Genomic DNA, 27,786 nt, shown 5'->3' on the forward strand with positions numbered 1-27,786 from the left:
AGTATTTATTTTTTTCGATAAATATCAATATAATTTTGCTGCCCAGGCCTACTACCTGCCCACTTTTTTTAAGCCATCTTGGTTCCAGAAGTATTTTTCCCATTATAATTTTTTTCCATAGGGAGTTAATAAAATCCTTTATTAAACAGTTCTAAGCCATGAAGTTAATCAACCAGCTCCAAGGTGAATCACTTTACAAAAACATTGGATAAAGAGATGTATGTGAAAATCCTGTACTGTAGGTTCAATACTGTACTTATCATCTTTGATCAGGGCATAAACTATAATCCTATGAGTTATTGATTTAAAGTTTTGAATTACAAGGATAGAAACATTGTATTTTTTTATTTAATTGCAAAATATTGAGATAAATACAAATATAAAAGTACTCTTTTAAAAAGTACCCTTTGAGCAAGGCATTCAAGTTATTTTGAATTTAAAAAAGTGTCAGCTAAATTACTAATTGGCAGCAAAAAGCATATAAAAGTATGATAAAAAAGAAGGAAAAAGGTCACACCATTGAAGTCACTATCATCTTTTTATATGGTGCCCAGTGAGATTGGGGGATGATTAGCAACACTGAATAATCTGTAATAGAGCATGATAACTGTTTATAAAAATCACACTCAATACATTTAGATTAGCTGATTTTTTTTAGGAAAACATTGGATAAAAGTTGTTTTCTTTCAGTAAAGGCACTCACACAAGCAATTACACACATTTGGTTGATGTGCAAATTAATTAGCAGTCTTGGCACAGAGCCAGCATTCATGCTCAGTGAGAGCACGTCAAGCGTGCGCACTGCAATTGTACAGTGACAGATGTTTTTGAGGAAACACTGTTGTTTAGACTGCCCTTGCATTTAATTTTATGATTAGATAAAATATGTTTGGTTATTTTATGCTCTTCTCCCTCTCTCCCTCTCTGACACAATAGTGTTATTATCATTACTTCTTAAGCATTATAATTACTATTGCTCAAACTTGGGGATAATGTTTTGAACAAACCTCAAAATATGAAGTTTAAAATTTTGCACGTAAATGAGCAAGTTTGGCCATGCAACTTGACCTGTCAGGTTGCTTGACCTGTTATCTGTTAGCCAATCAGCTTTCTCACATGTGACATGTTAAGCCAATCTGCTCACATGGTATAAGCTGATTGGTCCTCTGGCTTTTTTATCGGTTAGCCAATCAACTTGAGTTTTTCTCTTTGTCCAACATTTAAATGGCTCAGTTTTGCTGATAAGCTGGTTTCTTTGCAGTGCGCTGCAAGATGTTTTGTCTAGTTCTGTTACATGGGGATTGTTTGAAATATCTATTTGTGCCCTAGCATGCAAAACATGCTCGATACAGCATGTCTTGCATTTTGTTTATGTGCAGCAGCAGCAGCAGGTCCACATGCTAACTCAGGACGTCTGCGTATGTTCAAGCATTAGAAATATCTGTACTTGCTCTGCAGCAGCAGCATCAACAGATCGAGTCTGCCAAGACCAATATCCTATCAATATGTCATACCCACATTCACATGCTAAATCTCTCCGACAGCTGTCATGACTGAAGTAACATTTTGCTGAATTTGTGCAATGGACATGAATGATACCTCAAATCTTATTGAGTAAAGATGTGTCATTACTTTTCGTAGAGCTCAAATTCTCATTAGTCTCACAGTCTCTTGATTTCTTTTCTCTATACTGTATAAGCAATTAAAACTTATTACAGATAACTAATACTTACTGTGCTAGCATGGCCTGCCTGAAACTAAAGTAATCACCCTCTGCATGCAGTCATGAAGCCTGTCAATCAAGCCAGCAAACAAACACACACTTTAACTCATCTTAAAATCCTCTGTTCTGTATATTGCAATAGATTTATACAGTACATCTCATGGAAAACACATGGGGTTTTGTCACTCCTAATTTACGGAACAATCATGCTCAAAGTGTATTTGTTCAGTGTTAGAAGTTGGAATTCTCCAATTATTTCAATTATTTAAATATTGAAAATGACGTTCATGTATTGAATTAGACTGCATATATAGAGTATATTTCTTTATTTTACATTTATTAATTTGCCAGATGCATTTTTATAAGTTAAAAAAATCTTAAAACCTGTCAACTCTATTTTCTTATTAGTGGTTACTTTTTTTTAGGGATCAAACTGTGATTTTTGCCATGCAAACTATAAAATGGGCAAAAAAAAAAAAAAAAGATTACTTTGAACGAGTGTCAGAGGGGGTGCTCTTCTGACTAATTTGGACCAGTAAAAAAACACCTTACAACAACCTAGAACACCCTTGGAACCACTCAGCCATATAGCAATGCCCTGGAAACCTCCCAGAACATTCTAACATTATGGCAGCTAGTTTTACTCAAGCACCACTCGTGTTCTCTTCAGAAAATGTTACAACATACTTTTCATATAGAGCACTATAATTGTTTTGTAAAACCTAGCCAGTTCTTTGATACTTTGATTCTTTGAGTTTGATACTTTGATACTTTGATACTTTGATTCTTTGAGTTTCTTTGAGTTTCGTCAAAGTGTATTGGCCTACACAACACTGTTGAGTATTTGTTTACACAAACCATTTAACTCACAGTGTGTCTCTCCATAAAGCATTGCATTACACCCTATTTCAATACTCTCCATCTCATTATTCACGAGTAAGGGCAGTTGTGAATAAAATGTAATTTATCTGACAAACCTTTGCTTTGACGACGCATCGGTCAGCAAGGACATCACATGTCAGTGTCAGCATGAGCACAATCTAAATCCGGTACCATTCTGTTTGTTGAGTTTTAAGAGATTTTTGTCATAAGGGGCATGGGTGGCAAACATATATGTCAGTGCTCTAATGCAGTGCAGAGAAAGGGAGACAGATGAATTATAATTAGCAGGTTTAATTAGAGGCTAGCAGACAATAATGAAGAAAGATTAATTGATGTTATCATCAAGGACTCTTTTTTTACAGTTTTTCTAAATTGTTAAAACACTAAACCCCATTCTCTGAACCAAATGCTCAGTGGCCTAAATCCATTTGTCAAATCAATCATGCTTTTTAAAACTCTAAACACATTCTCATTCATTAAAACACATTTCGCACTGTGATGCACTTGTTGAAAATGGTAAACAAGGGCAGCAAAGGTTTAACACAACTACAACACAGTTGTCATCGTTTACACACTTGTTTCTAATGATGTGAAAACATGATGCTGAGGTAGAATGAATCTCTCATTGACTTTGATTTTTGCAGTTGCACAACATTTTTCAGTAAGTGTACTATAATGTGTTTTTCATTTAGAGTGTTCGTTGTTCTTTGGGGTTTTGCAGGTAGTCTACTGTATTTTTCCAGTATGCAAGTGTTGAATATAGAGACATTCAATACTGTATTACTTGCAGTACGTAGTATACAATATATTCACTGTACTACTGTAAGTTGTGATCATTATACTTTTTTGACAGTAATTGCAAAATGTGCATACTATATACAATTAAATACAATTACTTTAACTACATGCCCTGGATGCTGTGTTCTCCATTTTCTGATGTAGTGTCTAAAGAATGCTCTGTAGTGTTTATACATTGACTGGCTGTGTGTATGATCTCAAAGCACTGTTTGTTTAATTTTGAGCACAGATTAAATGATTTGGTAAGATTGTTTGCTTTTGCCAGAAGAGTCAGGTTTTTTTTTAATGTAGTTTGAAGGTTTGTATTTGTGTTTAAAGTTGTAGAAAAGGGGTGACTGTTTAAATAAATGTGTTTTAGCGATTCAGAAAAATTACAATACCCGTATTTACAGTTGTTGTTGTTTTTTATTGTTATTAGTGGATATACACATTTCACAGAATTATTGACCCATTTCCTCAAACTACATACACAAAGCCCATTATAAAATACCACATTTCCAAAGTCTTACACACACATGTAAAAAACTCACAATTTGCTGAAAATTTTACCCACAGCAGTCAAAACTAAATTATCCATTCAGAATCACACTCACAAAGCATTTATGTTACACACACTAAGCATCAGTTTACGTGCTGAGCTGCAAAAGATTACATTTTATTCAAAAAATGTTTACTCAGATTACAAAAACAACAACAGAAAACCATTGTCTGACACTTCAGAAACAGACCTTTTATTTCTCAATGTACTGTATTTACTGCATACTCAATTCTCAATGTATTTAATGTCATCTTTTGAAAGAAAAACATGGCCATGTACTGTAAAAAAAAAAGGTAGCCAAAATGATTGTGAAATCATTACAGTATTGGCCAACACCATATTGACAATTTGAGCTTATTGATTTGACGTGAACGAGCGAAATTAGGTATATTTTTTTCAAAATGTTATGTTCTTCTCTCAATTCTATAGAGGCGAAAAGTTTCCCATACATAGGAAAGTGATGTATTGTGCAAATATAAAATACTGTAATATGTATCTGTGTAACCAACAACTTACCTGTTCTCAGTTAAAAATGTCTTAATTATTCTAGCTACATTATTACAATTTAGATGTGGCAGCACTCTCTGTCTAGCTTTCCTAAAGCTCATACCATGGTTGATCTTCTACTCATTTGATCTCATTTGATATATTTCTGCATCTTTATCTTTCTTTACCTCCTCATGCTCTTTGTTGGTCCATGTTATTGATGTTTCAATGAGCAATTGTTTGACATGTATTTGAGACAGTAAATTATGGTTGATTGTGTTTGCACAGGCGAGATGTGTTTGCCGCATTATCTCATTGATTTTTGTTTGTTTGACTCCATTGGTTTTAGATTTGGAGCAGGTGTATTCACAATGACAACTGTGATGAACTTCTGAAAGTTGTGTGAAGAGATTTTCTAACAGAATGCATGAGAACTGCGAATTGTGTGTGACCGTAAAAAGTGTTAACCATTTTGCAGAATGGGTATATGTTTCTGGCACATTAGCAAGAGGAATTGATGAATTGGTGAATTGTTTCAGTCACCAATGTATCCAATAAAAAAAAACTGTAATACAAGCCATTCGTGTTCGTCACAGTGATAAACTGGACTGAAATAGATAGTCTCTCACTACACTATTTAGCTCAAGCCTTAACAGAACTGAGCATGAGATAGTTAGACAGTGTTTTTACACTGAGAGGTGAATCAGCCGTTTTGTCAAGTCACTGCTGTTAATTAGTGTCACCCTGTAAATATAGATTTGTGATAAATTGTAGGCCATTACTTTAGTTTAATTGTTCTTTTTTTTTTTTTTTTTTGCTTTATTGTGGCAGTGAAGTGTATTTTATGAAATATCTGGGGCTTGGTGAATATCTATTTTATGTTTAAAATTATGAAATTACATTAGCACTCAATACTTAATATAAATTAAAATACAAAATGTAGAAATACACATATTTATCCTCACATGAAACATTAGTATATCTCCTTCATTTGATGTGTCTCTCTTCACTGTGTGCAAATGTGGATCCAGTGACATTGTCTTTTTGTTGTGCTTATTAAGAAGCAGTGTATTATTCATAAGTGTGTTTTGGGTTTAAACACACACACATACTCAGACTGTCTGGGTGGCAGTTCTTAATGTAGCACGATAAGGAGAGCAAATGGACAAAGTTAATTAAAAAGATAGTCCAGACAATTTGACAGTTCCTCTTTTTATTTTTTTTTCTGTTTCAGTCTCTCTGAAAATAACAAATACACGGTCTGTTAAACTTCTCACAGTGGGAACTGTAGCGTGCTCTTTGGAAATACATTGCAGAATAGTTGTGGGATTAGACGTGAATACCTAAGTGTTATGTTGAAAATTCCAGTTGGCAATGTGGTCATAGTTTTGCGTGTGTGTGTGTGTGTGTGTGTGTGTGTGTGTGTGTGTGTGTGTGTGTGTGTGTGTGTGTGTGTGTTTGTGTGTTAAATCAATACACCTCTGCCCCAGACGGCCACAGTCCATCAGAGTCTCCACACACAGAAATTCTTGTTATCTGGGTTTTATCTTGTTTGGAGGTCTTTTACCCAAACCGCTTTACAACACATTTATCTCCTGTTAATGAAAGGCAGTATCTGGCTTGGGGTAAATGGGTTGTTGACATGAAATACACAACCTGACCTCATGAACATTACGTGACCATGGCAACACTTTTGCAAAACTTTCCTTTAAATTACGTTCCTGTAATTTCAAACTTCGTTTGAAGTTTCCTTGTGAAATGTCCAGATTGGGGCGACAAAAGTGAGTGAAATTGTGTTGTAATCTGACAAGGATTTTAATGTGAATATTAGATGGTTTTAATAAGTAAAATGTACTCTCCGTAACCTAAAACTTCCACCTAAACCTAACCAATAGTGTCCTAAAAGCAAATAAGAGGTTAATAAAGCAGGCATTCTTACCCCTAACCAAAACCTAAACCTAACCGTGTCCAAAAACAAAAGTAAGAATGAAAATAACATTTTCTAAAGCGACCACGTCATTTTGTGTTGCTTCTATGACACTTTTATCTCAGATGTCAGCTTGCAGGATCTTGAATGTCATACTCCAAAGTACAACACTCTATCAAGTGAGCTACTATGAAAGCTTATCACGTTGGAATACATGTGTAAATCTGTAGTGCAAGCATTAAAATGTGTAGTTTATCTAAATGATCTCAGACATTTATAGAAATTGAAACCTAAGTTTTAAGTGATTAAAAAAAACAGCCCATAGACATGTTATGCGTATGCATCAACTCCCCAAATAGCTTTACTGAGTGAGAAAAAAACAACAGGTTTGGACAAACAACTCAATTACATTTCAAAAGTGGAAAAGATTATTTGGATCTGCTACAAATCTGTTCTTAAATGCAACATAAATTTGTGTTTTGTCTTCACAAGGTAGCTGAATTATACACTAATGGTGATTGATCTCAATTTAAATGTAGCGGGCTTTCATTTAAAATTCATGTAAATGTAATGCAATTATAAATAGCAGGGGACTTTCATTTGAGGTGCTTGTTAATATACAATGTAAAAGAATGTGCTCGTATGCAGAGCAGTGTGGTTGGCGAAGCATAAACAGGACACAGATTGGCCCCTCATCCTCAGTTTTGTTACGGTGTGATGCTCCTTTAACTCTTACTGGGAGATGGTAGACAGGACAGGGGGAGAGGGACAATAAACTGAAACCAGTAAAGCTCAAGGTTAGAATACATCAATCCTAAGAGGCTACTACCTAAGTGGGAATGGAATTAGAGAGGAGAGAGAGAGAGAGAGAGAGAGAGCCTGGGAGGGGGGAGAAGCAATGTGAGGAAAGAGGAGTGCACATGAGCGACTGCAACCATGAGAAAGAAACAGAGAGGGAGGGATATAGCTACAGCGCTGTGACCTACAGAGACAGATGACTGAGTGTGGTGTATTTAAGAGAGGAGAGGAGTGTTATCACTGTATCTTATATCAAGGATTGCATTAAGATGGTCCCGTAGCTTTTATACTTGATATCTGGATATTTCTTCCTCCATGTGGTATGAGCAGCTGTGCTGAGCGAGACAGAGGCATCTGACATCGACACCATGAGGTACTCACAGAATGGAGGGAATGAGATAGTGAGAGAGAGTGGTATTTGAAACAGATAGAGAGAGGGATGCTATGCAAGATGGTAGGGAAGCAAAAAAGAAAAAGGGGTTTAGAAGAGTGTGGGATGAGTGCGGGAGAGGTGTTTTCCTGGAAGTCAAGTTGGTGTTTTTTGCCTCTGTTGAGGGACTGGACATTAACCCAGATTCTGCTCACTTGAGGCAAGGAAGTTTGTTTTTGTTGGGAGTGATGTGTTCTCTCTTTATTTAAACTTTCGGTTTGTACTCTAATAGCATCTAAAATAGCATCTTAAAACTGTTAAAAAAAATAAAAATTTCAATCCATTTTCAAATTCAAATTTGAATTCAAATAAGTTAATTCAAATTTAAATTCAAGTCAAATTCAAATTTACATTAAAATCCATATACAGACTCAATTCAGTTTGAAATATGGTTTAAAAAGAAGCAAAGCAGATTGCACCTTTTTTGTTTTTTACTTATTTTAAATATATCTTTTAATTCCACCACCCTCAACAGCTTTTGGCCATTGTACTGACTGTTTCGTCATTGATGGCAGTGTTCCATATATCCTGTTCTTTTTATAGTGTAGCCCCTGTCTTTACTGTCCTCGTGTGGACTGTCAGTAGAGAAGTGGCTCTCCATCTCGCTCTCTGCTGGTTATGAGTTGGGCTATCCATATATTGTGTTTCGGACAGAGAAATATCCAAGGGAATGAGAGTATATGTGATTGTGTAATGGGCTAAGCAATAACTCCAGCATTCATTTAGCTATACTCAAAAATAGTAATCTTAAATAAGGTCTGAAAAAGAGATATCAGATGTGTCTGCTCTGAAATAACATTAGAACTTGAGGATCTTCTTAGATTCAAGTGTCTTGAGGACCTCCTCAGATTCTTTTCTTGCTGTATTATAAAAGAGAAAAAAGAGGCAGATAACTCCAAATAAATGTTTAAGGGTCAGTCAAGCCAACTGTTTGCAACGGGAAGTTATTTGCGCTTAAATCATCCATGCGGTATAAAAAGAGTGACAGTCCTCACAGAGCAGAAAAGGAAAAATCGTAATGACTTAAGACAAGCTAACTATTTCACTTGATCATGTGCTTCATGATTGCCCAGAATCCATTCATATATAATGGTATCTTTCTGAGTGTAATTGTATTATACCATCTTTCGGATGGGACGTTAAACCGAGGTCCTGACTCTCTGTGGTCATTAAAAATCCCTAGGGCACTTTCTCGTAAAGAGTAGGGGTTTAACCCCGGTGTCCTAGCCAAATTCCCCCCATTGGCCCCTATCTATCATGGCCTCCTAATAATCTCCATCCCTGAATTGGCTACATCACTCTACCATCTCCTCTCCACCAATAGCTGGTGTGTGGTGGGCGTTCTGGCGCACTATGGCTGCCGTCGCATCATCCAGGTGGATGCTGCACACTGGTGGTGGTTGAGGAGATTCCCCCTATACCATGTGGAGCGCTTTGAGTTAAAGCTGGACTTCTAGAAAAGAGCTATATAAATGTAAGTTGTTGTTGTTGTTGTTGTTATACTGAAATTGATGACCAGGCTCCAACCTGCCAAATGTCAGTGTGACTTTCCATAAATATAACAGTAAGAAATAAATTATTTCCTTCTCTGCTGTCCATTTTTCTCACAGTGCTGAAGGGTCTTTCCAATCGTTGCAATAGAATGACATGCAGTGCACCAGAGAGTTTTTCATCACAAAGAAATCTCATCAATACGCTATTGGTGTTGTGGAGAATCACATTATTTAGCACGTTCTGCATCAGTTTATTTTATTTGACAGGAAAAATATGTTGTGTGAATTGTATTAGATTGCATTAATGTTAGCTGGCTTTTCAGGATGTGGATTCATAGTTGTTGTTGTTGCTTTTTCATGAGTTTCATAGTGACTCTGAGGATTTAAAAGTGTTTGTGTTGCATTTCCTTAGAGACCCGTGTCTATTTGCTCTACTCTCTAACACTTCTGTCTTTCTATTTTATCATTCTTCTTTTTAAATGCTTTCCGGGAGGCATAAAATGGTTTTGGCATGAGAATACTGTCAGATTACCTGATTCTAAACTCTCTGCTGGCAATTAAACAAGCAGACACATAACAAGTGTCAATTTGAATGGTTAATATATGTATGCAGATATACTGGTTGATATGTAGAGATGATTAATGGGTTATTAACCTCATTGAATCAAATTAATAGAGATCATTTGTTCTCCTTGTGTAAATGTGAGTAGCTTAGCTTTTGAAAATACAATCTGTAGTTCTGTGTTGAAGAGTAATTAAAGAACTAAATTCAAGACTGCCATCTGCATGTCAATGCAGCAAAGCTGTTAGATCAGTCTATTTCATGAGTTTGTTTTGGCAGTTTAAGTACAGATTGGCATCTGTGTGCTGTTGTTTGCAGAAGAACACTTATTTTACAGACTCTCTAAATGACTGAACAAGAATGTATTTTATTTTTATTGATATCAAAGTGAGAACATAAATGACATGTAGAAAGGGATTAAGAAGTGTCACAAGCTGTATTTGATCCACGGCTCAATGTGTGCAAGTGTGCAAACCAATTAACCAAGGGGGATTCAACGGGAATTGCGTGTGCTTATAGCATCATTATATGCATTGATTTAGCACATGATTTATTAAAGGAATTATGCAGATCCGGTAATGGTGCAAACACACTTAAACTATTCATGCAAAACCCTGTTTGTATTACTCAATTCTATACTTTACTGGGACTGTACAGGATCACTACGCCACTGCAGCTTAGGCACATTTGATGAGTTTCTGCTGCCATGATCACTAGAAAATGTACACAACCATCACTATAAAATACAATTCCATTTACTGCCTGGAAAAATATTTTTCCATAAGTGGTAAAAGTGCAGCATTAATTGCAGCAGGCAAATAGCACTGACTTTTGTGAATAAGGTGCAATGTATAATACGCCTAATTTACAAACAAATGAGGCTGTGTGTACTGCTATACTAGTGTGGATAGGGAATTAAATTGGACTGCAGGAAGTTCACAAATTAGTAGGGCTTTTTAATAATTTTAATAATTAATATAATAAATTGCATATCAATATTTGCTTAGAAATGTACTATATATATATATATATATATATATATATATATATATATACCAGCCTGGTCTCATGAAATTTACATGAAACATTTTCGTAATTAAACATTTACATGCTGTATAACATGTTTGGCTGCAGTTTTACAGTGAAAAAAGCAAGTAAGATGGTGTCGTATTCAGACACGGATTTATGATGAATTTTAGATAGAAAAAAATGTAAACGTAGCCTCATAACCTAAAATGTTTGCCTGAACCTAACCAGTAGTTTTTCAAATATACTTTAAAAAAGACATCTTTAACAAATCAATGCCTAAACGTAACCATTAGTGTTTCAAAATATATACGACTTTCTTAACTTATCAATGCCTGAAGTTAACCAATAGTGTTTCATAATGCAGGAGCAAAATGAAAAAGCACATTTTCTGAAGCAACATCATTTCATGACTGGTATTGAACCGCAGTATATATATATATATGTTGCATTATTGTGGCAGACATCTAAAGCATTGATTAGACCAGGGGTTTTTAAACTTTTTGATGCCAAGGACCCCCAAATATGATGATCCACGATAATGGTTAAATTGATAATCATGATTTCTTTATTTTTTTTTTTTGCTTAGTTTTAATCACGATTTTTGAGATTTTTTTATTTATTTATTTATTCCATTATAGGGCTGCACGATTTGGACAAAAATACTGTTGCCACTACTCTATCATTTCTATAATAAAATAAACATTAAATTACAATAAGCCGCAGCTCTCATGTTGGACAAGGTGTAAAAACTACAAACTAGTAGTTTCACTAGTTACTAGTTATTATTAAAGTATGTCTTTAGGCTTTCACACATAAGTTCTCTAAAAGATAATGCATTATTATTAATGTCGTCATTATTATTATTATTGTTGTTATTGCAGTAAACAATAGAAATATATTTCTGTAATAATTTAGCAGGTGGAAACGCTATCCATTTCCTTGCCATTATTTTGACGAGAAAAAAAAATGAAGAAAGTGTGTGTGTGTGTGTGTGTGTGTGTTGTTTCTGTTGACAACAGCTTTGACAGGCTCTGGTGCTCCTTCATAACATGGGAAAATGCTCCCATCTCCTCCTCGGTCCACAAAACCGCAGTGCCATGAGTGTATTTTAGATTTTTTAAAGCACTATTAATGTCCAAACATACTTGAAATTATGCTATTGAAGTAAATCTGGAGCGCTTTTTAATGTCATCAGCGCACGTTAACAGTGCACGAACCGAACCGATCTCAGAGCAGAGCTGTTCTTAACGTCTGTGCATAATACATAATTCGAGCATGAGATGAAAATTCATGTCGATCAAACACAGAACTTGTCACGATCCCGTGTTGTCTGCCCCGTGTTTTCTGTTTCACTCGTCACTGATCACGCTCCATGTCATGTTTTCCTTGTTGTCCGCCCCGTGTTTCACTGTCCTTGTCTAAAAACTACAATTCCCACAATTCCCGGCCTCCCTCACTGCCTACACTAATCATTGTTCTCACCTGTGTCTCGTTCAGTCTTCATTGTGTCTGTGTATTTAAACCCTGGTTCTTTGTTTAGTCACTGTCGATCGTTGTATGTGGTAAGTATCGTTTCATGTCATGCCTTTGCCCATGTTTCCAGCCCTTCGGGGATTTTCTACCAGCTGTGTGTTCTTTTTTGTTCTTTTTTGTTCTTTTTTGTTCTTTTGTGTTAGAGTTAATTTTTCCCATCGTGGACTTTTCTTTGTGTTTGCTTTCTTGTTATTTTTTGTAAATAAACCGCATGTGGATCCAAACCACCCGTCTGCCTTCGCCTGCTTCCACACCAGTTGTGACAGAACTGCTGTAACTCTGTGCTGCATACAAAGTTATTCAGCTTACTTGCTGCCTAATCTTAATGGCTTTGAACAGACAGCGCTGTTGAATGAATGGAACTTTTATTGATACGGGTCTCAGAACAGTTGAAAGACATCTGATTTTCATCCTACCTCTGTATACAGTCTCCAAATGCATTTTCCATCTTTCAAAGTGGCGCACATACAAGACATGCGATTCTCAAATTACTGCAGCTCTGTATTTCAGCACGTGCTCGAAAGTGAAACTGATTGGTCAGTTGAGAAAAAAACAGACTTCAGAAGGGCTTTGGTGCTTGTGATTTGGTCTGTCATCTGTTGACACCACCTATAATAATAAAAGAGTTGATATTATGAGTGAAACTTTATGGCTGATCATTTCTGTATGCTAGCTCACTAACATCACAGACTGTTGTGAGAGGCAGAAGCGAGACTGATAGCAGTTAAAAAACAGCGGTCCCCAGTTTGAAAACCCCTGGATTAGAAAATGCAAAAAAGTGGCTTAAGAAGTCAATATATTGTTTGTTTTATTCCCATTTCATTGAACATAAACCTAAAGTAGACCGCAATCAATTTTGCAATGTTCTCACAGGACATCTTCTTTGTTCCACCATTGCTATTTTTAATTGTTGGTCTATGTACATATGAGTTAGATGGACGCTTTTGTGTGTGTCTCACTGGTTTTCAGCATTTTAAATATGCATTTTTAGGATGCTGTGTTAAGTTAAAAGTAGTTGAAATTTGGAAATCGGGTCCAACATCCCTACATTCTGTTATTTTGTCCAGCTGTGAAGAAGCTGTCATGTGTGAGCGGCTCTTATTCTGTGGCTGCGATAACTATGAGGTTTGTTGAAGTGCGCAGACTGCCCCCTGCTGACACGGCTCATAAAAACATGAAGTTACATGTCCTTAATGCTTGAATTGCTCCGATAGTAGGAAAATACTTTTATTATGGAATTTACTTATGAGTCAAGAGGCATGATTACTTGCATGTAAAAGTGAATGTTTTGCTTAAAATTGTCAGTATGTTGTGAAATGTATGACAGCATGACTATCACTTTATCTGTGCATCAAGTCAGCAACAGTCTCGCACACATAACGCTTTGTAGAAAACTGCTAAAGAAGCTACACAAGCTGCTTTGATACAAAAGCTGAAATATCACAATAAGGAGTATTACAGTATTAAAGAGTCACTGTTTTATGATAATTCTGTAAAAGTGATGTTCTCTGCATGGGTTTGTCTTTTGAATCAGAGCTTTGAAAAGTTTCTCAAAGCCGTGACATCCTCACGTTCTCCACCTTGCACTGCACCTCTTCAACTCAGCCTGATTTCTCTCTGTTCCTCTGGTTATCACTCTCGGACTCTCCTTTGTGTGATTATCCTTTCCTGTTTAACCCCACTGGTTTTAGATTAGATCCAACTGTGTGTGTGTATTTAGCTCATGGTGGGTAGCAGTGGGTGGGATTTTATTTTCAAGCACAGATTAGCAACTGAAAAGGGGATTCCATCCTATTAAATTATTCATGCTCAAGAGATGCTTACAGGGCATGAAACAGCATTGTGCCTCAATAAAAGCCTTATCCTAGACACCCTAGTGTGTGTGTGCATGTGTGTGCGTGTGTGCGTATATGCGTGCGCATAGTCACCCCAGATGATCCTAATGTAATGGGTTCAGATTATTTGGTAACCATAATTCAAACACAGGGAGATTAACACATCTCTAATGACAGAAGGTCAGGGGGTTGACGTCACTTGTGCCAAATGCCAAGGAAATCACTACTGTAGAGTATATCAGTGTAATTTCTAAATATTTAGTTATTTACAGTGTACTACATTTGAAAGATAATGTGTTTGATACTGCAACAGTCATGCCACAATGCTAGGGTGTTCTAGGTTTTTGTTAGTTGTCTGCTTTCTTATTTAAGTCTTTGTGATATTCTGGTCCCTACATTTGCTTTGGGTCCCTCTTTCAATGAAAGTCTATTGGATTTGTCTTCCTGTTTTATCATCCTCTCAGATGAAAATCAAACTTCAGATTCTAAAGTAATACCTCTTCAACTATTTGAGTTATCATTCATGTCTGTAGTGCAAACAGTGTGGGGCGAGTTGTGTGTTGAACTGAGTTAGGGGTTTGTTCATACACTTAATTTAACCTTGTGCAACCCCGCAACCTTCTGCGTAGACTGGATATTTTGTCTTGCTTTACGCTATGCGTAGTTTAGTATCATTTAAACCAACTGATCTCAGCTCAGGACAGTCTGGGCTGTCAGTAAAGGGTTAAACTTTTGACACACTGATTCATGTGACAAAACAACATGGTGCTAATTTTGTCTTTGAGTGAATCACCAACAAAACTTTGACTGGTAAGAAACCTAATTATGTTTTTTACATTGAAACCTGCTTCAGTCAAAAGATTAGTCTCTAGTTGCATCTGATAAAGTGATTTATCTTGAAACGGCACACTGTTAAGCACTATGACCACTGACGTGGACTAAAGGGCTATTTTTCTGAATAACCTATATTCACTGTGCATTAACACATTGATAATCGAAGGGTTTATCCAAAAGCTGCAAATGTTGCTTCCTGAGGCTTTATATGGAGATAGAAGGAAAATAAGGTGCATTTTGAACTGTTCTGAGACCAGTGCAGACAGACAGCACACTGGAGGTTAAGTCAATCACTAAATAGGGATCAAGGGTGCATCCTATAACTTTCTATGCAGCTAAGTGCATTCACTCCAAAATCTGACCAGAAGTTCAGTTTTAGGCTGCAGGTGATGTTTGGACCACTCAACATGTTTGGCAGACATGGGACTATGAAAATCAGTACTTACTGTAGATTAAGAATTTATAATGCAAAATATTATTTTAAAATGGTTGGCAGTTATTGGCAGTATGCTGGCTATTTCTATCAGAAAGACATTAATGGAATTAATAAGAATGAAAAGTTACTTCTATAATTTGGTGTGAGCCCAGTCCTTTGATGCTGCTTGAACCGTCAGATTCTGCCGTAGGCGAAGACGGCAGGGGAGCTTAGCTTATTCCCACCCAGGACGGGACATAAACTTGTGGAGATGGGGTGGGGGGTTAAAAGCACAGAAGCATGCGAACAATGAGAGGCAGCTGGCAGGCTTATAAAGGGGAGGCTGTATTGTGATTGAGATCCCTGATAGAATGAAGCCCAAGATCTTCCAGCTAGAACTACGTTTACACTTTCTTTACTTTAAATCAGAATTATTTATGCTAATTTCTGAATGGTAAAATGCTTCAGCACTGGCTATCACTTGTTTGTTTCACAGTGCAAAGAGAGAACATCGAGATGTTGTTGCCAAAGTAGATATATACTGAAAAATAAAAGCCAAATCAAGTCAAATAATTATTATTTGTATAGTTTTTTATTTGTGCTTTTCCCAATAAACACTGTTCCAAAGCAGCTTTACAGAAAATCTTCTGTAATGTCTGTGACGTCTCAAAAACATGAAAAACCAACAGTCCTACAGATAAACATGAATCATGTTTATTGACTTTTTCATGTTTTTGACTTTTGACTTTTCATGACTTGATTTGACTTTTTATTTTTAATATATATATATATATATATTTTTTTTTCTACTTTGGCAACAACATCTCGATGTTCTGTCTTTGCACTGTCAAACAAATATATATATATATATATATATATATATATATATATATATATATATATATATATATATATATATTTATGTGAAATTTTAAATAATACCAAGCTTGGTATTATTTAAAATTTCACAACTTAGGCCCGATATCCTCATGTGAAGACATACATTTTTAGGAATACTATTTGCTCTAAAACAAATAATAATTAAATAAAAAAAATGCATGTTTAGTGCATGTACTAGTTACAAATCAAAAGGGAAATGAAAAGTGCACACAGCAGTTGTGCTCAGGTCTTAGGAGGTTAAGTACTGCATGAGCAATAGTAATTGTGATGCTTGCCTCAGCAAACACAACTAAATGCCAATATCCCGATACATTGTAGAATATTTGGATGATTCTTATAATTGGGGAATATTTCTGGATTTTGAAGTTTAATATTTAGGATTGGGGGATTGTTCAAATCTGTAACCCTAAGATATATATATATACTATTAAGAGCAGGAACACTCCTTGTCCATTTATCAACCTTTGTCCCTACTGAAGTGTTATCTCTCTGCAAAGATTATGTAGTATTCGTGCAACAGTTTGTTGCTGTTCAGATAAACACTGCACTTCATCAGCTTAGGTTTAAAAATTAAACTAAAAACTAATCTACTTTCCATTATCCCCACAGGTGCCTCAAGGTGAGATCAGCATAGTGTGAGTGCAAGGCCTGAAAGGGTCATAAGTTGGGGTCAGAGGTAGTGGCCATGGCGACACAGGGGCTGGCGGCCCGGCTCTTGGTGCTGTTGGGCATGGTTGCTGTGGCTCATGCCTCCATCTTCCTGTCCAATCAGAGGCTGAAACCTCGAATCCAGCGAGACCGTCGCAACATCCGCCCCAATATCATCCTCATCCTCACCGATGACCAGGACACTGAACTGGGTGAGTGGAAATTGAAAACAGCCAGTTATGTTAAGGATCATTAATGACAAGACCTCAGGACCTCTTTTAAACTTTATATTCTCAGTTTCATGCCATTTGATGCATTTGGGTTATAAATCTGATGACTTTCTTAAAAAAAGAGCATACATGTTGTGTTTATGTGCGATTGATAGTGAAACAGTGGTCAGTAATGGATTTCTGAAGAGACTGTGATAGGTCAGGTGAAATTAGACTTCTAGGTAAATAGACTTCTGATAATTTTTGCTTGCTAGCTCATGAAACAATACCACAGATGATTATGCTTAATAATGCTTGATTATTAACTGAATCTTACCCTGAACTGGCTGCTTTCTCCCTCACACTAGCTAATAAACTCACACAAAACCCAGTAAATCCTGTAATCTCCAGTCCATGCTCTTATGAGTACACCATAATACACAATTCACTTCTATGCCACAGAACTAACAAATCCTTTAAGATTTCAAAAGGTTTGGGGATTAATGGGCTACAGGTGTGAGCTGGAATCTATTGGGGCTGTTAAAAGAGCATTCAGTTTTATGTGTGTATGTGAGCATATTTATTTCTGTTAGTTAAGTTACAAAGAGACATCTCTCAGCAGACAGTAATGCAAATTAGGAAGGAAAGTCCCAGCATCTCAAAGCATTGAACAATATTAGTTTTCTATGCACAGTGTATGGCCAACATGTTCTCATTTGTATTTGTTGATATTGGTGTGTGTGTGGTTGTAGTGTACATATATTTTTGACATTTTGTTAATACCTCAGTGTACAATATCAACGTATTGATAGCATCTAGAACATAAACACTTTTACATTCAAACAGCTTTAGAGAAGTACAAATGTATACACATTTGTTGGTGTTTGAAGAACTGGAAGTTGCAGAACAATTGTGAGTAATAACTAGAAAAAATATGAAGATTTGGTGCATAACACTGGACTTTTAAAAATAAACAAGCCCAGAACACACATACTTATTTCGGAACTCTTATTTTGAAATGGTATTTTAAACATTTCAAAACCCATATATTTACCAGAATAAGGTGTGTGTGTGTGTGTGTGTGTGTGTGTGTGTGTGTGTGTGTGTGTGTGTGTGTGTGTGTGTGTGTGTGTGTGGTTTGCAAGGACATTTATTTTTAGGTTACAAACTGGTAATAACAAGGGTATTTTGGTATAAATTTGGTTTATGAGGACATTTCTAGTGTCCCCATAATTCAAATCGCTTAACAAATATACTAAAGGATGCTTTTTTTTTTATGTAAAAATGCAGAACGTTTTTTGTGAGGTTTAGGGGATAGCATCGTCTAGGTTACGAATGTAACCTCCGTTCCCTGTTGGAGGGAACGAGACGTTGTGTCGGAGAAGCGACACTAGGAGTCTCTCTTGAGCACCGAATATACCTCTGATCTATGAAAAAAGGCCAATGAGAAGTTGGTAGCTAGTATTTGCATACCCCGCCCCCGGACATACGGGTATAAAGGTGAGGAAATTCTATGAGTTCATTCAGGATTTTTCTGAGGAGCCGGAAATGGTCCGACCACTACAGCGGCTCGTCTCAGCGACGTGAATGGAGGTTACATCCGTAAACTAGATGTTCCCTGTCTATTGCCCTCTTCGATGTTGTGTCAGAGAAGCGACAATAGGGGTCCAATTTAAATCACGCCATGCGCTGAGCCGTGTACGTGTTCTGCTGACACAAGAGCGGGCAGGTATCTTACGTATCAAGACGAACAGCTGTGTCAGACTGCACGTACCCTTCCCCAATGCCCCAAAAAATTTGTCGGAGTCCTTTTGGTTACCCTAGACAGGGGAACAAGGCGATGCTTGCCAACCTGGGAACGGGCCAAGCCTGGCTGGGCCTCTTTTCTCTCTATGTTTCTCGCATAGAGCAATAGATGGCCGGGGCCCTTACATGCATCGAGGAAAGGGGTCTTAGCCAGTTTCCTATTCTTTCAGGGGGAAAAGACCCTGCAGAGACCACACCTGCCCGGAGGGGAGGTAAAGTGGTGAATACATCACATGTGTTTTTAGGCGACACGTGGGAGTGGCACGGTGGTAGATCCAGCCTCAGGGAGGGGGAGTTGCTACAGCACGGCGACTGGAGGGCAGTCGGGGACTGCCTAAGGAAAACGCAGGTCCACTTCTGTAAGGGGACCGTATCGCGGAAAATACACACAGGGGGAGTCCGCATATGAGTCCTCACCCTGTGGGGCACCTATTCCAGTACAGGGTAGATTGAGTACCCGCATTGGATTGGGTCGGCGAGTTCCACCGCTGAACTGCGGACCCACGAGGGCTAGGGAGGAATCGTCCAGGGATCCGAGGAGTGGGATCTCTTGGGAGAAAAAAACACACAATTTTACATCAACCGAGGGAAAGGGCACTATATGCAAGCAATTCACCCGACCAGCGTGTTAACAAGTTCTACTGGCTCGGACCTGAGAAAACACGGGATGATACTGACTCAACCCTGAGATTGTAATATCTCGTAAAGGTGTTGGGTGTCGCCCAAACCGCTGCTCTTCATATGTCTTCCAGGGAGGTACACAGCAATGAAGGGGATGGGTCTGCCTCCTCCCGTGGTAGCGCTTGCAGGTTTACTACCTGGTCTCTAAAGGGCGTGGTAGGAACCTTGGGCACGTAGCCCGGTCATGGTCTTAGTATCACATGTGTGTCTGCCGGACCGAAGTCCAGGCAAGTGTCGCTGACAGAGAACGCTTGCAGGTCCCCGACCCTCTTGATGGAAGCGAGCGTGATCAGCAGGGCAGTCTTAAGAGAGAGGGCCCTGAGTCCAACTGATTCTAGCGGCTCAAAGGGAGCTCTCTGGAGGCCCGCGAGGACTACCGAGAAGTCCCAGGAGGGGAACAGTCTCGGCCGGGAGAGATTTAACCTCCGGGCGCCTCTTAGGAACCTGATGATTAAGTCATGCTTACCCAGGGACTTGCCATCTACTGCGTGGGCAGCGATAGCAGCGACATAAACCTTTAGGGTGGAAAGGGACAGCCTCCCCTCCAGCCTCTCTTGCAGGAATAAGAGCACTGACCTAACTGTGCACCTCTGTGGGTCTTCGGCTCGGGAAGAACACCAAATTGCAAACAAGCTTCAGGGCGTAGAGATGCCTGGTGGAAGGGGCTCTGGCTTGGTTGATCGTGTCTACGACGGTAGGTGGTAGACCAGCTAGATCTTCCGCGTCCCGTCCAGGGGCCAGACATGGAGTTTCCAAAGGTCTGGATGCGGATGCCAGAGCGTGCCCTGCCCCTGAGAAAGAAGGTCCTTCCTCAGGGGAATTGGCCAGGGAGAGGCTGTCGTGAGGAGTATGATGTCTGAGAACCAGACCCGGGTGGGCCAATAGGGAGCCACTAGTGTGACTTGTTCCTCGTCCTCCCTGACCTTGCACAGCACCTGTGCAAGAAGGCTCACTGGGGGAAATGCGTATTTGCGCAGCCCCGTGGGCCAGCTGTGTGCCAGTGCGTCTGCCCCGAGGGGAGCCTCGGTTCGGGAATACCAGAGCGGGCAGTAGGAGGTCTCTTGGGAGGCAAAAAGATCTACCTGGGCCTCGCTGAATCGTTCCCAAATAAGCTGAACCGACTGGGGGTGAAGCCTCCACTCTCCGCTCGGCAAGCCAGGGATGTGAGTGGCACGCAGCGACCTGAGTCCATAGGAGGAGTCGACGGGCGAGTCGTGACATGTGGAAAGAGTGTACGCTGCCTTGGCGATTTATGTACGCTACCGCAGTGTTGCTGTCTGACCTGACTAGGACATGTTTGTCCCGAACTAGCAGAAGAAACTTCCGCAGGGCAAAGAAAACAGTCAGCAACTCTAGGCAATTCATGTGCCAGCGCAGTGGGGCCCCTCTCCAATGGCCCACAGCTGCGTGCCCGTTGCACATGGCACTCCAACCCAGTCTGGAGGCGTCGGTCGAGACCATGACGCATCGGGACACCTGCTGCAGGAGTTTGAGCAAAGCCCGGTTGTAAACTCACAAGTCCAAGATCGGTCGTAAGCCGCTGCCTTTCTTGGGTACAATGAAGTAAGGGCTGTAGAAACCCTCTTCATTTCGGTTGGAGGGACAGGCTGTATCGCGTCTTTGAGTAAAAGAGTAGCGTTCTCCGCGTGCAGGGATTTGGCTTGTTCGCTGTGTACTGCAGTAAAGCGGATGCCCGCGAAGGGGGGCGGGGGCCTGGCAAACTGAATTGCGTAACCGAGTCAGATGGTCTGGGCCAGTCAGCGTGACGGGTTGGGAAGTGAGAGCCACGCATCCAATCTCCGTGTTAGGGGCACCAAGGGGACGAGTATTTTTGATGTACCCGGCACTCCCAGCCCTCCACCGGGGGACAGAGTGGTCTTACCATCTCCAGAGCTAACATCTGGGTCGTCCGTCTCAGGAGCGCCTGGGAGCCTTCTGGGTCCTCGAGGGGGTCCGTGAGATGGGGGGCGTCTGCTTCCTGTAGAGTGCTCGACGCGTGGGCTGAGAGCTGGGCCCAGGTTGAGGCGGAGCAGCTTGTTGTTCCTTCGCAGGGGGATGCCCTCGACAAGCAGACAGGGCATGGCCCATGGTGGCAGCCTTGCGGCGTGGGCAGGATATGAGAGATGGCCTCCGTCTGTTTCTTCACCGCGGAGAACTGCTGGGTAAAGTCCTTGACGGTGTCGCCGAAGAGGCCGAACTGGGAGATTGGGGCGTCAAGAAAGCGAATCTTGTCGGTCTCACGCATCTCGACCAAGTTCAGCCACAGATGACGTTCCTGGACCAGAAGCGTGGCCATCGCCTGCCCGAGTGACTGCTCTGTGACCTTCGTGGCTCTAAGGGCGAGGTCAGTCGCTGAGCGCAGTTCCTGCAGCACATCGGGATCAGGGCTACCCACGTGCAGCTCTTTGAGCGCCTTGGCCTGGTGGACTTGCAGGAGGGCCATGGCGTGCAGGGCGGAAGCGGCATGTCTGGCGGCGCTGTAGGCCTTCGCTGTCAGCGAGGATGTTGTCCTACAGGCCTTGGAAGGGAGCACAGGGCGACCCCGCCAGGTGGTAGGGTTTCCGGGACACAGGTGGAGCGCAACAGCCCTATCCACCGGGGGAATCGCTGTGTACCTGTGGGCCGCTCCGCCGTCGAGGATAGCGAGAGCAGATGAGCGAGTGGCTTTGTGACGGGTGGAGAAGGGTGCTCTCCACAGTGACGTCAGCTCACTGAATATGCATTGAACTGAGGATAAAAATATTGATAAATATTGTCAATGATGAAAGATTTGGATCTCAAAGTTTTTATTTCACCTCAAGAGGCTGCTGTTATATTGAAGAACTTAGCCATGCCAACTTTAGAAGGAACAGAGGAACATGGAGGAATAAAAAAATCAATCAGCAACTATCAAGTGTTGATTTTTCCGATAAGCAATAGTTCCAAAAGCAACTAACGATACAGATTCATCGGTAAAACCGATATAACAGTCTGTCTCTAATTTTTATACTGTAATATCGAAAGTTTTTCACTTATATTTCATACTTAATGTGTTACAATTATATTCAGCCAAACAACACATGCAAATGAAAATACTTTTATCAATCCCATCTGAATGCCATTTATACATCAATATGCCATTTAAAAAAGTAGTTCTCCAAATAAATGTAAAAATTGAGAGTCCCGCTATGACATTGTGTCCGAGTATTGAGTACTAACTTGTTGACCTACAGTGGTATCCTGGTAAAGTTGTTCCGACCAGTTGTCTGGAGGATTCAAAAAGATTTCTACGTCTGTATATAAAAGTTTCAGGAAATGTGTTGTCTGTGTGTTCAGTGTCTATCCAAACATACAAAAATGTATGTGGAAACGTTACATATTAACATCTATGAATACTAATTAGATCACCCTTGTGTGGCAGAGATGTGCCTCTTGTCTCTCCTCTCTTCTCAAGGGCACTTGTCTGTGTGGATACTGATTTGCATTGTCAATCCATACTGACCTTTGCGTGTAAAGTGCACTGAGATGTATTTCTTTTTTGGTGTGTGTAGGTTTGAGTTTGCATGTTGACCTTTCTGTATGAATCTTTGGAGGTGTGGTGATCCTGTCTACAATGGCCAAATTGAACTAGACTTCCTGTCTCTGATCATATCAATTCTGCCCATTTGGCTGTAGTGTACGTATGTGTGTTTGTGAGAGGGGGAATTGAAGAAAGACAGAGAGGGAGGGGAAAAAAGGCGGTTGCAATTAAATATTCTGTAACCAGACACTAAATGTGCCGAAATAGTACAGTGTCATAAAGTAATAGTTCACCCAAATCGTCTCGGTTACTGTCGTAACCTCCATTTAAACACATCATATAGTTCCCCACATAAACATCATATATAAAACATCATATAGTTCCCCACATCCCTGAGGGGGGGAAGCAATGTAACTTGGCCTGGTGTACCTACAGGAGGGCCATGGCATGCAGGGTGGAGGCAGCCTGTCCAGCAGCACTGTAGGCTTTGGTTGCCAGGGACAACGTAGTACTACTGGCCCTCAGTGTGATCACTGCCCAGACACGAGTGGCAGCGCCCATGGCCGTCGGAGGTGGAGAGATAACGATCGCACCCTTTTATACCCATATCGACCCCTATCGACACAACGTCGAGTTAGTGACTGAAGGGGAAATAAAAATTCTGTTAGTTTTGACAATGGCAGTTGATAAAGATTCACTTTAAAGCTTAAAAGCCCCCAATAGGGTCATGAAAGTAGTTTATGTGGCTTGTGCATCATATTACAAGTCTTCTAAAGCATATGACCCGAAATTGAAATGCAATGCAAGTTCTCGCATGGTGACCAATTTCCCACGTTATGATATCTTTACATTGACACTGTCTAGTATTTCTAGTGGGAGAAAGAGAAAGACCTAGTACTCTTTCAAGTAGGGCAATTAGTAGAGCATACTTGATGTGACCTTGAGTAATATTTGATATGCTCTCTCTGTGTCTCTCTCTCTCTCTCTCTCTCTCTCATCCAGGCTCCATGCAGGTCATGAATAAGACACGGCAGATCATGGAACAGGGTGGCACACACTTTTCCAACGCGTTTGTCACCACACCAATGTGCTGTCCATCACGCTCTTCCATGCTGACGGGGAAGTATGCCCACAACCACAACACATACACCAACAACGAGAACTGCTCCTCGCCCTCCTGGCAGGCCCAACATGAGCCCCGCACCTTTGGAGTTTACCTCAACAACACCGGCTACAGGACAGGTGGAGACAATTTACTCACTTGTGCATATACAACTGTGGAAGGATTACTCACTAAATCTCCCTATAATTGTCCCGTTGTCTCTCAGAGTAACAGAGAATAGCGTAAGGTTTACAGCAGATTACAGTAGATTCGAGAAAAGTAGATTAGAGCAAAGTAAGGGGTCGTTCACACAAGCTACAGTATGTGTATATACAAAGATACACATTAGCACGGTGGTGCATAAACTCTCCCAAGTAATATCAACCTGACATAAATGTAGAAATGACCTGTGTTATTAAGAGCTATAAAACATTTGTGACATTTCATCGATTGGTCTCTTATTTCTGGTCTTTGAGAGCTAGTTCATTAGTCAGAGCTGAAAAATGGAAAAAAGAGTGTTTTTTTACACACTCTCAGAGATCAGCGAGATTTGGTTTGACAGGCCCTCAGGTCTCACACATTTTCAAACTCACTCTCACAGACTCTTGCACGAACATTGACATAATCTGTCTCTAACTGATTTTCATTTAACTGAAAAACTCTGGGCCCTATTAGATGGTTGTGTGTGTGTGTGTGTGTGTGTGTGTGTGTGTGTGTGTGTGTGTGTGTGTGTGTGTGTGTGTGTGTGTGTGTGTGTGTGTGTGTGTGTGTGTGTGTGACAAAGGCATAATGCAAAACTAATGGTAAACATACCAAGGCCAGCTGTGAATGTTGTTCTTGTATAACCCTCAGTGGCGGTCCTTGAGGGAATTTTCCAGGAGGCAAATATGTAAATTAGTATGAAAGACCAAACCAATAAAAGATTGCAGTGGATTTAACCATGTTTTATTATGTACCCACAGATGATATCCTCTCACTGATATCTTAAAATTGTCCTGATAACTACCTATGTGTTATAATCTTTTCATTCACCAACCCAACACTTGTCAATACAGTAAAAAAAGAAAAAAAGAAAAATGTAACAAATCATGCAGTGCCATCTACAGGCTAGGATTAATGCAAACATTTATAAGTGAATGGATAACCCCATTCCATGTACAGTAACATCTACTAACCCAATACAGTATGTGTTAATGAATTCCATCATCCACTGCTTCATTTAGTTGAATTTATATATGATGAAAGTCTTTTTAGCAAGTCCGTTCACACGGTGGTCATCTTTGGAACGCTCATGTAAACAAGCGCCATGCCAGTGCAAAATCTCCAAAATGGCTGATCAAGATTACGATCAAAGAACATATTTAGAATCATCTGTAAAATCTGACTACACTGGTATCATAAATTGTGCTGCTTTTCCTAAGATTACGCTAAAGAATTATAAATAAATAAAAAATCCCGGTTTGTACAGCTAATGTGCATGCATGTTTTAGAGTTGATTAACAGGCGATGTCTATATCTAAAAGGTGATTGGCTCTTTTACCTGTAAGGCGGGATTCTTTTCTAAATCCTTCACCTATTGTGTTAACTACATGCAAGCTTGATGAAAGCCAATTGGCTTGAATGGTTGCCTCTGATAATGACTGATTATTAGTGCGGAAGGAGGCACATTTTTGGCATTCATATAGTGATTAAAACTCACCTGGGCAACTGTGCATGAAAGACAAATAATAATAAAAAAAATCAATAAAGGATTCTTGGTTATGCAAAATATATATAATTTGATCACTTTTGTTTTTGCATTAATTTTGAATTGAGGAGGCTCAGCCTCCCTTGCTGCCACTGCTAACCCACACGCACACCTTGCAGTGAGTCAGGCTTTTAGTGGTAACAGTGATCCATTAGAGCACACTTCCTCTAGGAAAGAGATCGACCCTGACCAACATCCCCTCTAATGTAACATTTCCAACAGAAATTTTCATCCATCTATGTGTTCACTGAGGTCAGTTTTCTATCTATATACCTATTATATTTTGTCAGCTGTACATTTGGTTTCAAGCATATGCTGTAGCATATTATAATTAAGTTTACTTTGCTCTATTCTATTCTAAAATACCTTTTAATTTTTTATTTAAGTACTATACGATACTATTTTACTGTACTATACTCTGCTCTAATGTACCCTTTGTTTTACTTTTTCAATCATATTTTCTATTCTACTGTACTCTACTTTGTTTTTTTCTGTTCAACTCCAGTGTACCGTATTCTATTTTATTTTGCTCTGCTCTTCACTACTGTATTCTACTATTTTCTTGTCTAATCTATTCTGCTTTACTCTGCTTAACTCTATTATACTCTGTTTTTCTGTACTGTATTCTATTCTGATCTACTCTATTATGCTGTTCTACTCTGATCTGCCCTGCTGTACTCTGCTTTACTCTATTGTTTTGTATTCTGCTCTACTACACATTATCTATGCTACTCTACTGTACTCTGCTTTACTCTACAGTATTCTATTCTGCCCTTCTATACTCTGATTCACGTAACTGAAATCTACTTTACTATGCTATAATTCTCTATTCCGTTTCAGCTCTACGTTACTCTAATCAACTCTGCTGTTCTATATTATTCCCTGCTCAACTCTATTCTGAATTATGCTACTACTGTACTCTGCTCTACTCTGCTGTATTCAAATGTATTATATTATGCACTACTGTCCTCTGATCAACAACTGTTCTATACTATACTCTGCTCCATGCTACTCTTCTGTACTGTGCAACTGTATTCTGTTTTGCTCTACTCAGATGAACTCTGCTCTACTCTGTAGTACTTATACACAACTGTACTCTTATCTATGCTGATCTAGTCTCTCTACTCTATTATACTCTACTCAATGCTTCTCTGCTCTGATCTATTCTACTGTACTCTTCTCTACTCAATTCAATTCTACAATATTCTACTGTACATTGCTCTACTCTACCCTATTTTATTATACTCATTTATTATACAAACTACTTTTATCTACACTACTATAATGTACTTCGTTCTACTAAAGGGCTGCAACTAACGATTATTTTGGTAATCAATTCATTTTTGATTATTTATTCAATTAATCAGGATTTGGTTCAATCCAAGGTACTAAATTCACAATTTGATACTCCCACACAATTTCAAATAAAGCCTGAATCATGAAAAGTTATGTTTGAATAACTTTATTATCAGTATTACATTCAGGACAAATGCAAAACAATTCCTTTCATTTACTTGTAAAACCTAACAAAAAGTGCAAAAAGATCCATCAGGGATGGAGAGTGACTAAAAATCAGCCAGCAGAGGGTAATGGTGACATCAGAATAGAAATTTTAATAATTCTGGCCAGCTGAAAAATACATAATCATGATAAATATATTTACTGATTACACACATTATAGCTTTTTTTAGTAGTACACAGTATTGTCACTGATAACATATTTCTAAACTATTCTTTTAAACAAAATATATTTTAATGGTAGTTTACGGTATACTTGTAAAATAATAATTGCCATAATATAAATGTACTTGTTATCGGGACTATCAAATATCTTGGCCGTATCTTTAAACACATTGTAGATTCACTCGCACTGAAAAGTCCCATCTCAGTGCTCACTTTATTACATGCTTT

At 39.2% G+C, this 27,786-nt stretch overlaps 1 protein-coding gene across 7 annotated transcripts in view; it reads left to right on the forward strand.

Annotated features, from left to right (window-relative positions):
- The window catches only part of LOC127629152 (extracellular sulfatase Sulf-2-like), a 242,361-nt gene that overhangs the window by 167,596 nt on the left and 46,979 nt on the right, over positions 1–27,786 (forward strand). For all 7 annotated transcript variants that reach the window (XM_052106243.1, XM_052106242.1, XM_052106241.1 and 4 more), the window contains 2 exons: positions 16,793–17,043; positions 24,029–24,268. In XM_052106243.1, coding sequence (XP_051962203.1) covers positions 16,869–17,043; positions 24,029–24,268 — 415 coding nt within the window. In that variant the 5' untranslated portion in view covers positions 16,793–16,868. The remainder of the gene's footprint in view (positions 1–16,792; positions 17,044–24,028; positions 24,269–27,786) is intronic.

The sequence above is a fragment of the Xyrauchen texanus genome, chromosome 35 (genome assembly GCF_025860055.1).
Source record: "Xyrauchen texanus isolate HMW12.3.18 chromosome 35, RBS_HiC_50CHRs, whole genome shotgun sequence".
NCBI lineage: Eukaryota > Metazoa > Chordata > Actinopteri > Cypriniformes > Catostomidae > Xyrauchen > Xyrauchen texanus.